The sequence below is a fragment of the Amia ocellicauda genome, chromosome 8 (genome assembly GCF_036373705.1).
Source record: "Amia ocellicauda isolate fAmiCal2 chromosome 8, fAmiCal2.hap1, whole genome shotgun sequence".
NCBI classification, from domain to species: domain Eukaryota; kingdom Metazoa; phylum Chordata; class Actinopteri; order Amiiformes; family Amiidae; genus Amia; species Amia ocellicauda.
This window is the reverse complement of record NC_089857.1, coordinates 19,596,181-19,608,927: the sequence shown is the minus strand read 5'-3', so window position 1 is coordinate 19,608,927 and position 12,747 is coordinate 19,596,181. Positions and strand designations below refer to the sequence as shown.

Below are 12,747 nucleotides of genomic sequence, written 5' to 3'. Positions count from 1 at the left end.
CCTGGATGAGTAAGGTCTGACTTTTAGGGTTGTTTATTTCCCTTTGGTTTCTCTGCTGCTTTAATTTGCGAACGCGCAGCACGGCCCTGTAACTTTCAAAAACAAAACCGTATTGTGCGTCAGTGACTCATTGTGCGGAATGCGATACTGTCTTACTGTATTACTTCCTGTGGCTGCAGCGCTGTCTCTGCGCCCGTTGTGTTTTGTGGCTCCAGCTGATCTCCACATTGCGCTCTCCTCACTGAACCGCCATTGAGTGCCCCGCTCTGATGCACCGGGTTCCAGTAAACCTCTGTTCGTCAATGCCGAATGAGTCTACGTCAGAGCGTGGCTGAATTTTGCTCTCCCTAATTGTATTTTCCTTTAACGGCGCATCACACGCTCCCATGGGTATTGACGTTGCTGAGATGTGTCACTGGTGTCTGTAAGCGCTTGCTATAAAGGGAAATCCACATAAGGGGATGAGTGACTTTCCTGCCTTCTTTACGAGAAGTTACCAAAAGCCCTTCCTCTGATCACCAGATCTATTCATAGGTTGTCTGACTGTGGGATCCAACCGACTGGTTCACCAGCCATTCAGCAACCATGTGCATCGAATTCTCAAGCAAATCAATCAACTAATTACCCCCCTGACACACACACACACACACACACACACACACTTCTCCATACCAGACAGACACCAATTAGGCCTGCAGGCTTTTCCACTGTGTTGGAGTGGCTCAGTCTGCCATAGTAACACTTACACATATGATGATTTTTTTTGTTTAAAAGGTAGGATATGCAGCCGACTGTCTCGTAGCTTTTGTTTGGCTGTCTAGGAGCTGCTGCCGGCCGTGGTGCCGTTGTCTAAGCTGACCTACTTTTCTGATTTGAATTGGTGGGAGCACATCAGCAGCGGTGTCAGTGCTGGAACGAATCGGGGGGGAGGTGGGCGGTGTTGAGAATCCAAGTGATGCATTGAAACCGGACTCCGAAATGCAGGCTTTGTTGACATAATTGCTGCTGGTGAAATTGCGAAGAGTCCTGTTGTTTTGAAAGTTGTCTCACGTTTGTTTTCCCCCTTGTTTTTCCACAAATGATTCAATCTAGACGTTTCAGCTACAGTTTCATGCTCTACCTCCCCAAAACAAAGACTGTTGCATTTTGTAGAAATATACAATAATCTCCAGACTGCGCAAAAGTGGAGAGTGGAGAAAGTCGCAGATTACAGATGTTTCTTCAAGAAATGTAATCGGTTGTAAATGCATATCTTTTTTTTGCTCATGTCTGTAGCGTTTCAACAGGTGAGCATTTCCTAAGAATGTGTCTTTCTTCCTTTTAAAAGAATGCACCCCAACTATGAGACATGCCAGACCCAAACATGCATTCACCGCGAAACTGAGAAAACTAATCATCAAAAAAGACTTTCCACTCGCCTTGCAATTGTTGAATGTGACACTTGTAATCGAGAAACGTGTTTTACAATGTAATCCTTTCTTTTTTAATTCAGTGCCTCGCCACACTCTACGAAGCATGAATCATCCTTTCTCTTTTCTTTTTGTTAAATGAGTCCCTATTTTCCCCCCATATGTTATCTCACTCTCTTTTAGACCTCAGTGTACTTTAAAGACCTTTGGGTTCATGCCTTTCTCTTGTCCGTCATTACAAACCCATAATGATTTACTGGTAATAAATTAACATACTTGGCATAATTAAGTTGCTCCAGATTGTAATCTGTAGTAGGACTTCATTTGTGTGTGTTTGTGTGTGTGTGTGTGTGTATATAACTTTTAGGAAATGACATTCCACTTTAGGCAGAAGATAAAGAACATTCCAAACAATGACTCGGACATCTTCCCAAAAAAGACGTCTGGTCTTTTTATTGAGGAAGTTATATATTCAAAACATCCAGACAACAAAACTGTAGTTATTTAGTAAGTGATACTTAAGCAGTGTGTTTTTTACTCTGTAATGAAAGAGTAAGTAGTAATTGCCAATGCATTAATGAATTAACCAATAATCTGTCGAATACAGGAGCTGCTCTACCCTTGAGAGAATTTTAATAGGATTCTGTAGATGGTTCTCTGTGCTCATGGACTGTTTGCAAGGCAAGAAAGTAATTTAAATGCAGTAGGCGTTTCAATCAGAAATTAACATTTTGGAGAGAAACTTTGTATTACAGGGAGTTCAGACCCTTTGTGAGAGCAACATGCTACAAACTTTCAATGCTACAGTTTCTTTTTAGATACAGCCCTATTAAGCCTATTTTGTGCACTAGATTTAACCATGCTATGACTAATTTCTTGTCTCTAGAGTTGCCAATTACCTCACGAGTAACTTTAAAATCCATCTCGATGTACCCACTCTTTAAGAACTCAGTGTGTCTGCATTTTTGTACTTTGTTTTCGCTTTAATGAATTCACCCGGGCCGCGCAGCAGTGAGTCAGAGATGGAAGTCTACAAAGTCCTGTCTGTCTGTAACCACAGACCCATTTGGATGGAATTATACATAGTGTTTAGAGGTCTCTTTATGAGGTGTTCAGGCATGAAGGCCAGTTTTATAAACATATAAAGGACAAATAGGAAAGCTGGTAATTCTAGAAAACAGTTGGATAAGAGGGTTTTTTACTCGCTTAAATAGAAAAAGCATATACGTCTTTTAGGATTTGCAGCAAGGATTGGCCATTGCCTTGTGTCAAGGTATGGTTTCTACATTTCACAAAATGCAATAAATTGGATGCTAACTACAGCATAAAACTGTACATATAGCTCCACAAAAAGCATATTGCTGTCTAGGCACATCATATTTTGGAATTTATAAAACATAAGAGAAACTTATTCTAATTTTGTTTTGCGGATGAAATGAACAGCCATGGTAATGGACAATCTCGGTTACGTGAGTTTGAAAATATTCAAAATTTTTATAAGGGACTCGCTAGTACCATGTGGAAAAGGTTATTATTTTATGTCATTACTAAAATGACTATAAATCACAATGGAATCTCTCAATACCTGAAACCTCTACAGAAAGTGGGACAAAGGTGATTCACAATATGTACGAATTGAACTTTTACAAGTTTATTTTAAAGCTGTAGAATGTAGATTCTGCCATTTTGTATGCTAACGACATCGAGAATCTTTTTTATGTGTGCAAAACTATATCTGGTTTTCCTGATAGTGACTCTGCTTACAGTAACGTAATTAATCCAAAGACATGGAATGGAAGCTGTACAAGATGGTTGAAACCTAATTGGGCAAATTAAGTGATTCATGCTAGATAAGAGGCCAACCGCCTACCCTCACCCTGTGAAGAAAAGAAATCCTTTACTCCTACACACTGTCCTTGGTATATTTCCAAGTAAATCAACTTATTAAATTCAGGAGCTACAAAATATTGCTCTAAATCTGAGTAGCATTTTGAGGACACCCTTGTTATATTTCGGTGACCTTGGGGGAATGTGTTTGGGTGTCTCTCCTGCTTACCTGTCCTTCAGAGGAATAAGGAGATCGGTTGATTTGTGAATTCAAAACCCAGAATTCCAGGGGCAAAATAATTTGTCCTAATTTTTACATCACACTTTGTAAAGCAATAAGACTGAATACTATAGCCCTAAACCAAATACAAAATGTAACCTGCCTACAAATTATGATCTTAATCGTGTTTTTAGGTATAAGTGGTTTCTGACAGTAAAATAAAACGCCATTGGGTACAAGTTTTGTAATTTATGATTTGCGGGTAGGTCAGAGTTTTAGATTTAGCCATTTAGAGTAGTGTGAAGCTTTTTTATTAGGCGTTAAAGTCTTTATTATTATTACTTTTAAGTTTATTTTAGACAACCCAGCCTCTTGCATTTAGCTGCACTGGTAAACTCTGTAAACCATTTTAATTGGCTGCTGTTGTCCTCTTCCCTGCACAAAATCCCCTTTATTCATTTTCATGAACCATGCCTAAACACAAGACAGACACCAGGATTAGAGCTCATCTGAAAAGCTATTTGTGATGGTAAAATTGGGAAAAGGTATTTTTGATACAAGCTGTGGGAATAATTACTGACTCAGGAGTGGGGGGAAAACACTTTTGTTATTATGCTATTTTACTGATGCCCGGGCAATGTTTCTATCCATGTACATATTGTATTGGATGTTAAGTGTTAATGATTCATGTATTGGTTTATTTTTGTGGGGCTATGATTGTATGCAAGGGAAATAGACGTAGCACATTTTCTCCCTCTCTCCCTTGAATATATTTAGACTTTTAAATACATTTGTTTTGTCAAGTTGTTAAAGCTATTTGTGTTATTCTGTAATGATTAATTACATTGTTTGTAGACATTCAGTAGAATTGCTGCATAGTAATAGCAATGGACCTCATAAAAATAAAATAACTTTACTGTTGTCGCCTCAGCTTTCAATTTTATGTATTTTGTCCTTACCGCCACAGAAGATATACAACCATTTTATTATTTAACATTTTTCAAGAATATGTATGTTTTTGTAAATTACTTCTTGGTGTGGCTTTTTTAACCTGTGTAACTCACATACACACCTATCCATCTGCACTGCCTGACTATAAACAACGACATGATCAATTAACAATTAGGTCACCACTCTTCAAAGAGACTACATTTGATTTTGGATTGGCATGTTGCTGTGGCAACTAGACCGACAGAGGGATCTTGGGCCGTCCAGCCATAATTTGAAGCACAGTGCCTTGGAGTTGATACGGAAAACTGAATGAATGTCTTTTAAAAGGGACCACAGTGGTATCCGCAGTGTAGACAACTGTCCACTATGCTCTAATCATGGGAACGTCTGCAGAGACAGAGATTAGAGAAGAGCACGTCAGAATCTACCACGGCATCTGTTTTGGTTAAGTAGCTTTCCATATATTTATATATTCCCTTGAATTGCAATAACAGCATACATTTTATACATCTATTCCTTCAGTGAAGATAACTAGTGGAGTGCGAAATAGGGGTGCGTGATGATATGGCCCCCAAAATATTCTGCACTATTCTAGATGTAACGAGTTATACGATGATATTGAATATTTCAGACCATGAGACATGAACTGAGCGAGAAACAAAACCTTGTTATTTTGCAGTTTGATTTTCGATCTGTATGCGGAAATGGTGCATAACAAATACCGGTATAATTCTTTCCCCATTATATTTTTATCGTCGTTCAAACAAATCCCGGTGTATCGCCCAACCCGAGTGCCAATCTGTTTTTTAATTCGTTGCTAAAGGAGGAGATGTGTAATTGGATTAGTTTAGCTGTGCTAGTACACAAACTTCTGCCACAGCTTTTCCAGTCTGCTAAGTATGGTGTCTGTGAAGATGCAAGAATCTTGTCGACTGCAACTACATCCAGCTGCAAACGTATGTAACAAGATCTCAGAGTACAACACACAACCAGCAGGAATTTTTGAGTGAAAATAATTAATAGATGCTTTTACTCTGTCTTATGCATTCAGATTTGTTCACATTTCTTTCATTCCAGGTTTTGGGATTGCTTACATACATTTAGAAAAATAATGTTACAAAGTGTCTGTCATATTAAAAACATTACAACTGAAGTAGGATGTATCCATTTTTTAACAAGTTTTTAACTTGCGGAATCGGTCAACAAATATGAGCAAAGTGATGCATTACCCTTCAGTTTATTGCTTTAGACATTGCTGTTCTGTTCTTTTCCAGCACCAAGATTGTCTCAAACTGATAGGCAATTTGTTTTTCTGTCTTTTGACGATCCACAGATCACAACGCTGAGAGAGGCTGCAATTCTGTCAGTGGGGTGGGTGGCGGGCGCTTCATTATATTTCTTATTTTCGTGTTTTTTCCTTCGGAGTTCCACAGTAGAGATGCCTGGCCTTGAGTTTTCCTTTCACTCAGCTGCAGATGTTTCGGTCCAGATGCTCATGGCAGTTTGATTTGGCACTCGTCTCCTGTAGCCCTTTCGCACCCCTCGCTTCACATGCTGTTTCCATGGCAACCTGCTGACACAGCACTGCGAGTGTTTAGCTACTGTAGCAACTACACTGTGGGTGCCAGGGCCTGGCAGCTTATCTGCAAGTTGAAAGTCTGATGCTGTAATTTCCTCAGTCCTTCTCCACTCAGCAACTTTGCCTGCTTCTGCGTCTCAGGCGGTCTTCGGAGCCCGACATAAGGCTTCAGAAGAATGGAAGACACCATTTGGTACTTAATCATTTGCACATTAATGAGAGTAACTACACTTTGTACAACGGTTTCACACTGATTTCACATCTGACAAATACCAGTACTGAGATCTAGGTCTCGGACAGTGTCAATCCCTAGAATCAGTCTCTAAAAGGAGTCTATTTCTAATTTGTTGGATTTCCAAGAGTTGTCTGTCTAATTATGCATGATGTCTGAAGTATGCTGTTATTACTCCTGATTCAATTATTTGTAGTTCTAGCTAAGTATTCTAGTGTAAAGCCGTATAAATGCACTTCTTCAAGGCCATAAGTGGGAAATTACAATGAAGTGCATACAAACTCCTCTTCTCCTGTACAGTCCCTGGTGGTAATCTGTGAGAAGTGTTTTCTGGAATAATGATTATTGGCATACAGCCTAAACGTTTGTGTGGTGGAACAAGCGACAACAGAGAATCAGGCAGAACACAGTTTAAGTAACACCAATTATAAATATATAAAGAACTATATATTTACAACTTGTAAATAGTTCTATTATAGTTTCATGCACTGCAGGTCCTTGTAGTGGCAGAGCAGGTGCTTAAGATGAAGCTGCTGAATTTGAATCGGCAAGGAAGTCCACGTGCAACTGCCAACTACTTGCCCTCTGTAGTTTTGGGCGATGCAGTCAGCCAGCCGTCTCAGAACAAAGTACAGGCCCTGGCACATTCACCCACTCCTCTTCTCGAATTCACCGTCCTCGTTTCGTCGTCTCATCATTCGCGATGGCTGCAGTGCTAGTATTTTTTTTCCAACAAGAATTCTTAACATTTTAGTAGTTTTGCTTTATTAGTCACAATTATCATCTCTCAAAGGTGTTCAGCAGGTGATTGTTTAAAGGAATGTATAATTCCTAAAGGACACCCCAGGTTTATGTAATCAGTTCATCGGTCCAGCCATCTCTGGGTTTTGTTCCTAAATGAGATCATAATCCTTGTGGCAAGATTGTTTTCCTCTGTGAAATTGGACCGTTTATTAGGCAGCGATGGGTAAAAAGGGCACGGGGAGATTTTGCCCTATTATCCCTTACTCTCCTGTTGACCTCTTTAGCAGCTGCATTTTGTTAGTACCATATCCAACATTACGTTTCTTATATAGTTCATTACAGTATTTCTTTGTTTTGTGATGTTTCTCTAAGGAAAAATAATATTGTTTGAATCAACTCAGATTTACCCTCCTAGGTATTTGTCACGCTGTCTTGATCATTACATGCCAGGAAGTGCAGAGGTATTATAATTTCCAGAACTAAAAATGTGTCAGTCTGCTTAGGGGAGTTGGATCGGTTTTATACTGTCAGTATCAAAACAGTTCTTGCTATACCCATTTCAAAACCTATTTGCCAACTGTGCTTCTGGAAAAACTGTTTTAAATGAGAACATGGGGTGTGATTATGGCCATGTTTGATATTGGTTTGTTTAGTATTCAACATGACATACTTAGAAATCATATGTGAGCAGTTGCTGAAGGGTATTGGACTGGCAACCAATTTTGAACTCCATAGACTAAGGCAGTGGGGTTTATTGCTTTTCTGTGTGGTTAACCATGTGAGATGTTTGTCTCGTAAAATGTATTCAGTGTTGGGAGGGTTACTTTGAGAAAGTATTCTGTTACAAAATACTAAGGATCTTGTTTGTTATGTAATCTGATACAAACGCCAAATCAGTAACTTAATCAAATTTACTTTGAAAAAAACCTTGCAAAAACATAAGGTGAGTTCAATAAGGAAAACAATGTGTATATATCTTGTATATTTAAGTTTTTAATACAGTACATTTTTTGATATTCTATTAAAAGTACAATTTTACCTGCAGATATTGTATAGAAGTGAATTTCTGCCAAATAAATTTAAATCTACGTATTATTATTTATTATGTAATATAGTGATGTGCTTCCAAAACAAAGGTAGAAATAGAGCAAGGCAATTGATAATCGATTTGGTTTTAGTGAACATTTTTAACATAATTGGAGGGGGAATCCTGCAAATTTCTGCCACCCTGAATCCTGAATTACCAATAGCTGAGTATAATGGGAATTAACATGTCATCATGCACCCGGTGTGGCACTAAATGGGGAAAAGCTGAAATCATGTTCCTGAATGCTTAAGTTGTGTTGTGAATGCAACAAAAGCCTGGGCTTCTCTGCTGCCACAAAGCTGTACTCTCTTCCTCCAGATCCCTGCTGGATGCTGATGTAACTGCATTAGTATTTGTATTTTGTTAAAGTGTACTGACGAAATGTGTTAAACTCAGTGCCTATGGCTTTTTCTTGTTGTTGCAAGGATTTATGTATGTGTAGGTGTAATTTCATTCATAAATACAAAAACACCCCTGAACACTGTCCCGTCTTGACATGAAGCAACGCACGTCGCTTTTAGATTCCTAAACTTAAAAAGAATAATACAAAAGTTCCTTTATTCATGTCTGATAGTCCTCTTTTAAAATAAACATGTCTGTACCTCTGTGTGACGAGATCAGTGTCTGTGGCAGCTTCCATTTGTGCCTTCTTACACAACGGTGATGAATCCTGTGCTCGTTAGCTACGCTTCATATCAATAAAAACAATGTTCCAAAATACTACAAGTGGACCACTGCAGATTCTCATAATTTCCTTGCTCAAGTCTCGTCTTCCAAGTAATCCGTAAAGTAATCACCAAGTTTTTCTTGAAGTGTCAGTATTTACAATACTTGTCTGAACTGAGTAACTGTAACAGAATACAGTTAATAACTCTAATCTAAATATGTAATGGGAATAATTGTATGCAGCTGATCATATAAGGTATTGTCTTCGTAGTCTAGCGGCTGTTACATATGTTACATATTTAAAAATCCCACATACTATGCCCTTCAGAATGCAAGAAGTTGTATGAGTGACAAGGGATATGAAAACAAATGAGCAAACTGAATATTAATGACATTTAAGGTTTCTTTTGGTTTGGGTGGTAGCTGTGAGACATTTAACACCTTTCAAATGTTAAGTGCTTGTGAATAAGTCTGAAAGAACGTTTAAGATTTTTCTTTTTCTTTTCTTTTTTTCCCTTTCACTATGGAAAATTGAGACTGCATTGCCAAAGCTTCTCCTCGGATGCCAAAGTAAAGGAAAACAGAGCTCAGCTAAGCTCTGGTGCCTGCCAGTTTGTAAACCAATGTCACCGCTCGTGATATCCCTGTCTATAATGTACGTCAAAGTCTGGTCCCTTGAGACCGCCAATGGTAAAACATCACGTGATGGTTTGTCACCATCCAGTAAAGCCACACATCTGCAAGGCTGTTGGCATTAGGGGTCTCTTGCTCTTTCAAGTCTGTATTATTGTATTTGTCACTTTACAGTTTCATTATGCAGCTGGATTGTGTGCTTTGTAACTGAGTCTTACAGATGGGATCATTTATAAACCGCAGGGAAGTCTACTTGTCGAGGAGTTCAGTTTGAAATAAAATGTATTCCTGAGTATTGAGAGAGTCTGTTACAAATGTGACAATCCATTACTGATTCAAGACTCTTAAATGTAGAAAAAAAAAAACATAATTCTGTTAAAATAACCAAATATAACACCCTCATTTAAGTGTGAATTTGTCACAACCCTTCCATTACTGCAAAACAGATTGGATAAGATAATAACCCTCTCTTGGTCTTCTGAACAGAGGGAAGGATATATGGATATGCACATTACTTCCCTAACATTGCATAACTGGGCCTGTCTTATTGGAATTCTCATTGAAGTTAACACCTAGATCCCTATGTGAACAGGGAAAAAATTACTTTGACATAAAAGCCCTGGGGTTTTAGAAGGCCTGTTTTTGAACTATAATCTCGTAGGTTAATGCTGTGGCCAAAATGTGAATACTGTAACCCATTCTCAAGTTTAACTTTAGTGCCATTTGTGGCAACAATAAAGCTTAGTTTCTAAAGTGTAACATTTCAATGGTTTTTGTGCATCAGCATGTAATATGAGTTTTAAGAGACATCCGGCGAGATTTGAGGGATCTCTGCAGACACTAGGAGGACTTGCAGCTGAGGGTGTAGGCCTGGCTTTCACTGTCGAAATCCATTGTATTCTAGGACTGTGAAAATACAGGGATTGCATTTTTTATTTTTCCATTGCAAAGCTGGCAGCTAAATCTGAGCACGGACTGTGATGCTCGAATCCATTCATGAATTTCAGGAGACGGTGCGGTGAATCTTAAAGAAATGCGTCAAACCGAATTCATTTCATGTCTACAGTGGAGGTTTTAGATGACCAGTTGAAGGGAATTGGTGAAGTTTAGGGGATTTTCCATCACAAACTGTGGGTTTAATTATATGACTGCATCGTGGTCAGTCTAGTGATCAAAGTCAGTTTACTTGAGAGTTCACTGATGTGTCCAGAGGACGAAAGGCCACGTTTATTTGATGAGGAAGATTGATAAGGTGAGATTGGTGGTTAAACATGCCAAGATAGCCAAGGGACGTATAAAGTAATTGATTAGAAAATACATCAGTAGTACTCACATCATTGTTTGGGATAAAGTTGGGTTTACATTATGTCCCATGTCTTTCATTGTGTGCTTAGTATACATAGGTTGAATTATGAGTAGTCAAAGTAGTCAATTGTTGCACATGAGGTGCTTTTGAGAGCTATGCTTGCATATTATGAATCCAGTTATGCATTATGGATGTTAGTTTGTGTATGTGTGTTCTCTGCAGTATCTGCCTGTTTGTTTCTGATCCTGGTTCGTGCATTGGTTTAATCAGTGTGGGAAATCTCCTGTTCTAGTTGCTCCCTGCTTCACTGGACTGCGACAAATTGCCTTTGCTTAGTTTCTGCACAGAGATTAAAAGAGAGGTATATTTGGCATGGCATGATGATTACGGTCCAAAAAACATTTAAAAAATCCCTTTTTACAGACAGGAACTTGAGGAAAAGTCGGACAGGTGGCTGTGCGCACTTGCTGATTGTGTAGCATGTTGCCTTTCGTGCCCTTCAGTGACTAATAGGAGAAATCCAAATGTATTGCTTTTGAATTGTGTTCATTCTTCCCTTTCTGCAAGTCGTGCAGCATTTCTGCATTCATTCACTTTTCTTAGAAGACCGATATGCAGAGATCATGAAGACTGAAAGTATTTTTTGCAAATGGCAAACCTTGTAGCTTTGTAGCTGTCTGCAGAGGTGCACTTGATAAAACAAAGCACGTCAAAGCAAAAAGTTTCCTGTTGACCTCTACATTTCTCAGCTCTTGATCTTCCATATACTGAAAAAACCTGTCTAGCATGTTGTGAACACTATTATTTCAAAGACTGACCCTGGCTTATGTATGTATGTATGTATGTATTAATACTTTCTTGGAGGGACATAGGAGTATTTGTTACAATTGTTATGATTATTAAACCAACATAGAACAATTAGTATTTATTATCTATAATAATAATGAGTTTATTTCAACAGTAACTTCATATTTGTGTATACACATGTAGCCTGTAGCTACAGTCCAACAGGTAATTCAAAAGCAAATAGAATATTTTTTGTGTTTAAATAACTTGAGGGTGAAGATCTGTTCATCTGTTTGAATACTAGTGACCAATTCTCCTGGGTGGCTTTTTGCTGTTAGACATTTCTACTGAGAGCTACTGGGAAGGATCATGAAGTTTATAACGCAGGATTTTTTTTGTTTCTTACAGATTAACGAACTGGTGGACTGCAGGGATGTCAGTATAGGTGCCTGGTTTGAAGCAAACATAGAGAACGTGACCAAAGCCACAAAGGGACAGAATGGCAAGGCCACGGGAAAAAGTGGGAAGCTGAGCAAAAGGACTAATGGCAAATTGGAAATAAACCAAAACCATTCTTCCCAGGACAGTAATGGAAACTCTGCTTTTAACTCGGACACTGCACCTTCCACGTCTTACACGGACTGCTCTGACTGCGGGGAGGATGTCACTTACCATATCAAATACGACGAGTAAGTGCAACGTGAACGACCGTTAGCCTTTTCAAGGAGCCGTGCTTGGTTGACACCCTTGTGGAATACATCACCCCACCACACTCTTTTCTTATAATTCGCTCTGAGTTGCATGTGTTCCTCATTTGTTTCATGGAAATGAGAATGATCCCAGAATGCATTTGGGGGTTGAGGGTATCGTACCCTCAGCCCAACAAGGTAAGTGATACTGTCTGAGCATGAAGCAGTTCTTTGCTGCACGGATTCTGATCTTGAAAACTGTAATGGTGAGGATGTTTATTTAGCAAACGGGCAGTGGGTTCAAGTACAGACCTGGTTTTAAGGAGATTACATTACAGTAGTTTCACAGTAAAGGTTATACAGGCATCAGAGGTAGGGAATGAGAATAGGTGAATATCTTCTGTAATTCTATCAATGTGTTTTTAACCTTATCTTTTACCTTTTTAAAAATTTAATTAAATGCTAGAATGATATGGATGTGAGTGAAAGACATGCTTTATTTATTTAGCAGTACATGGGATGTGCCAGGGAGTAATTACAATCCCTGTGTTTCAGTGAGGCCAGATTAAATATATGTTGGTATTTTGAGATTACAGTTCAACAACCAACAATATAATA

General features: G+C 38.7%; 1 protein-coding gene across 1 annotated transcript in view; it reads left to right on the top strand.

Annotated features, from left to right (window-relative positions):
- uhrf2 (ubiquitin like with PHD and ring finger domains 2) overlaps positions 1-12,747 on the top strand; it is a 63,797-nt gene that overhangs the window by 20,417 nt on the left and 30,633 nt on the right. Inside the window, exon 3 of the mRNA XM_066710568.1 lies at positions 11,849-12,129. Coding sequence (XP_066566665.1) covers positions 11,849-12,129 — 281 coding nt within the window. The remainder of the gene's footprint in view (positions 1-11,848; positions 12,130-12,747) is intronic.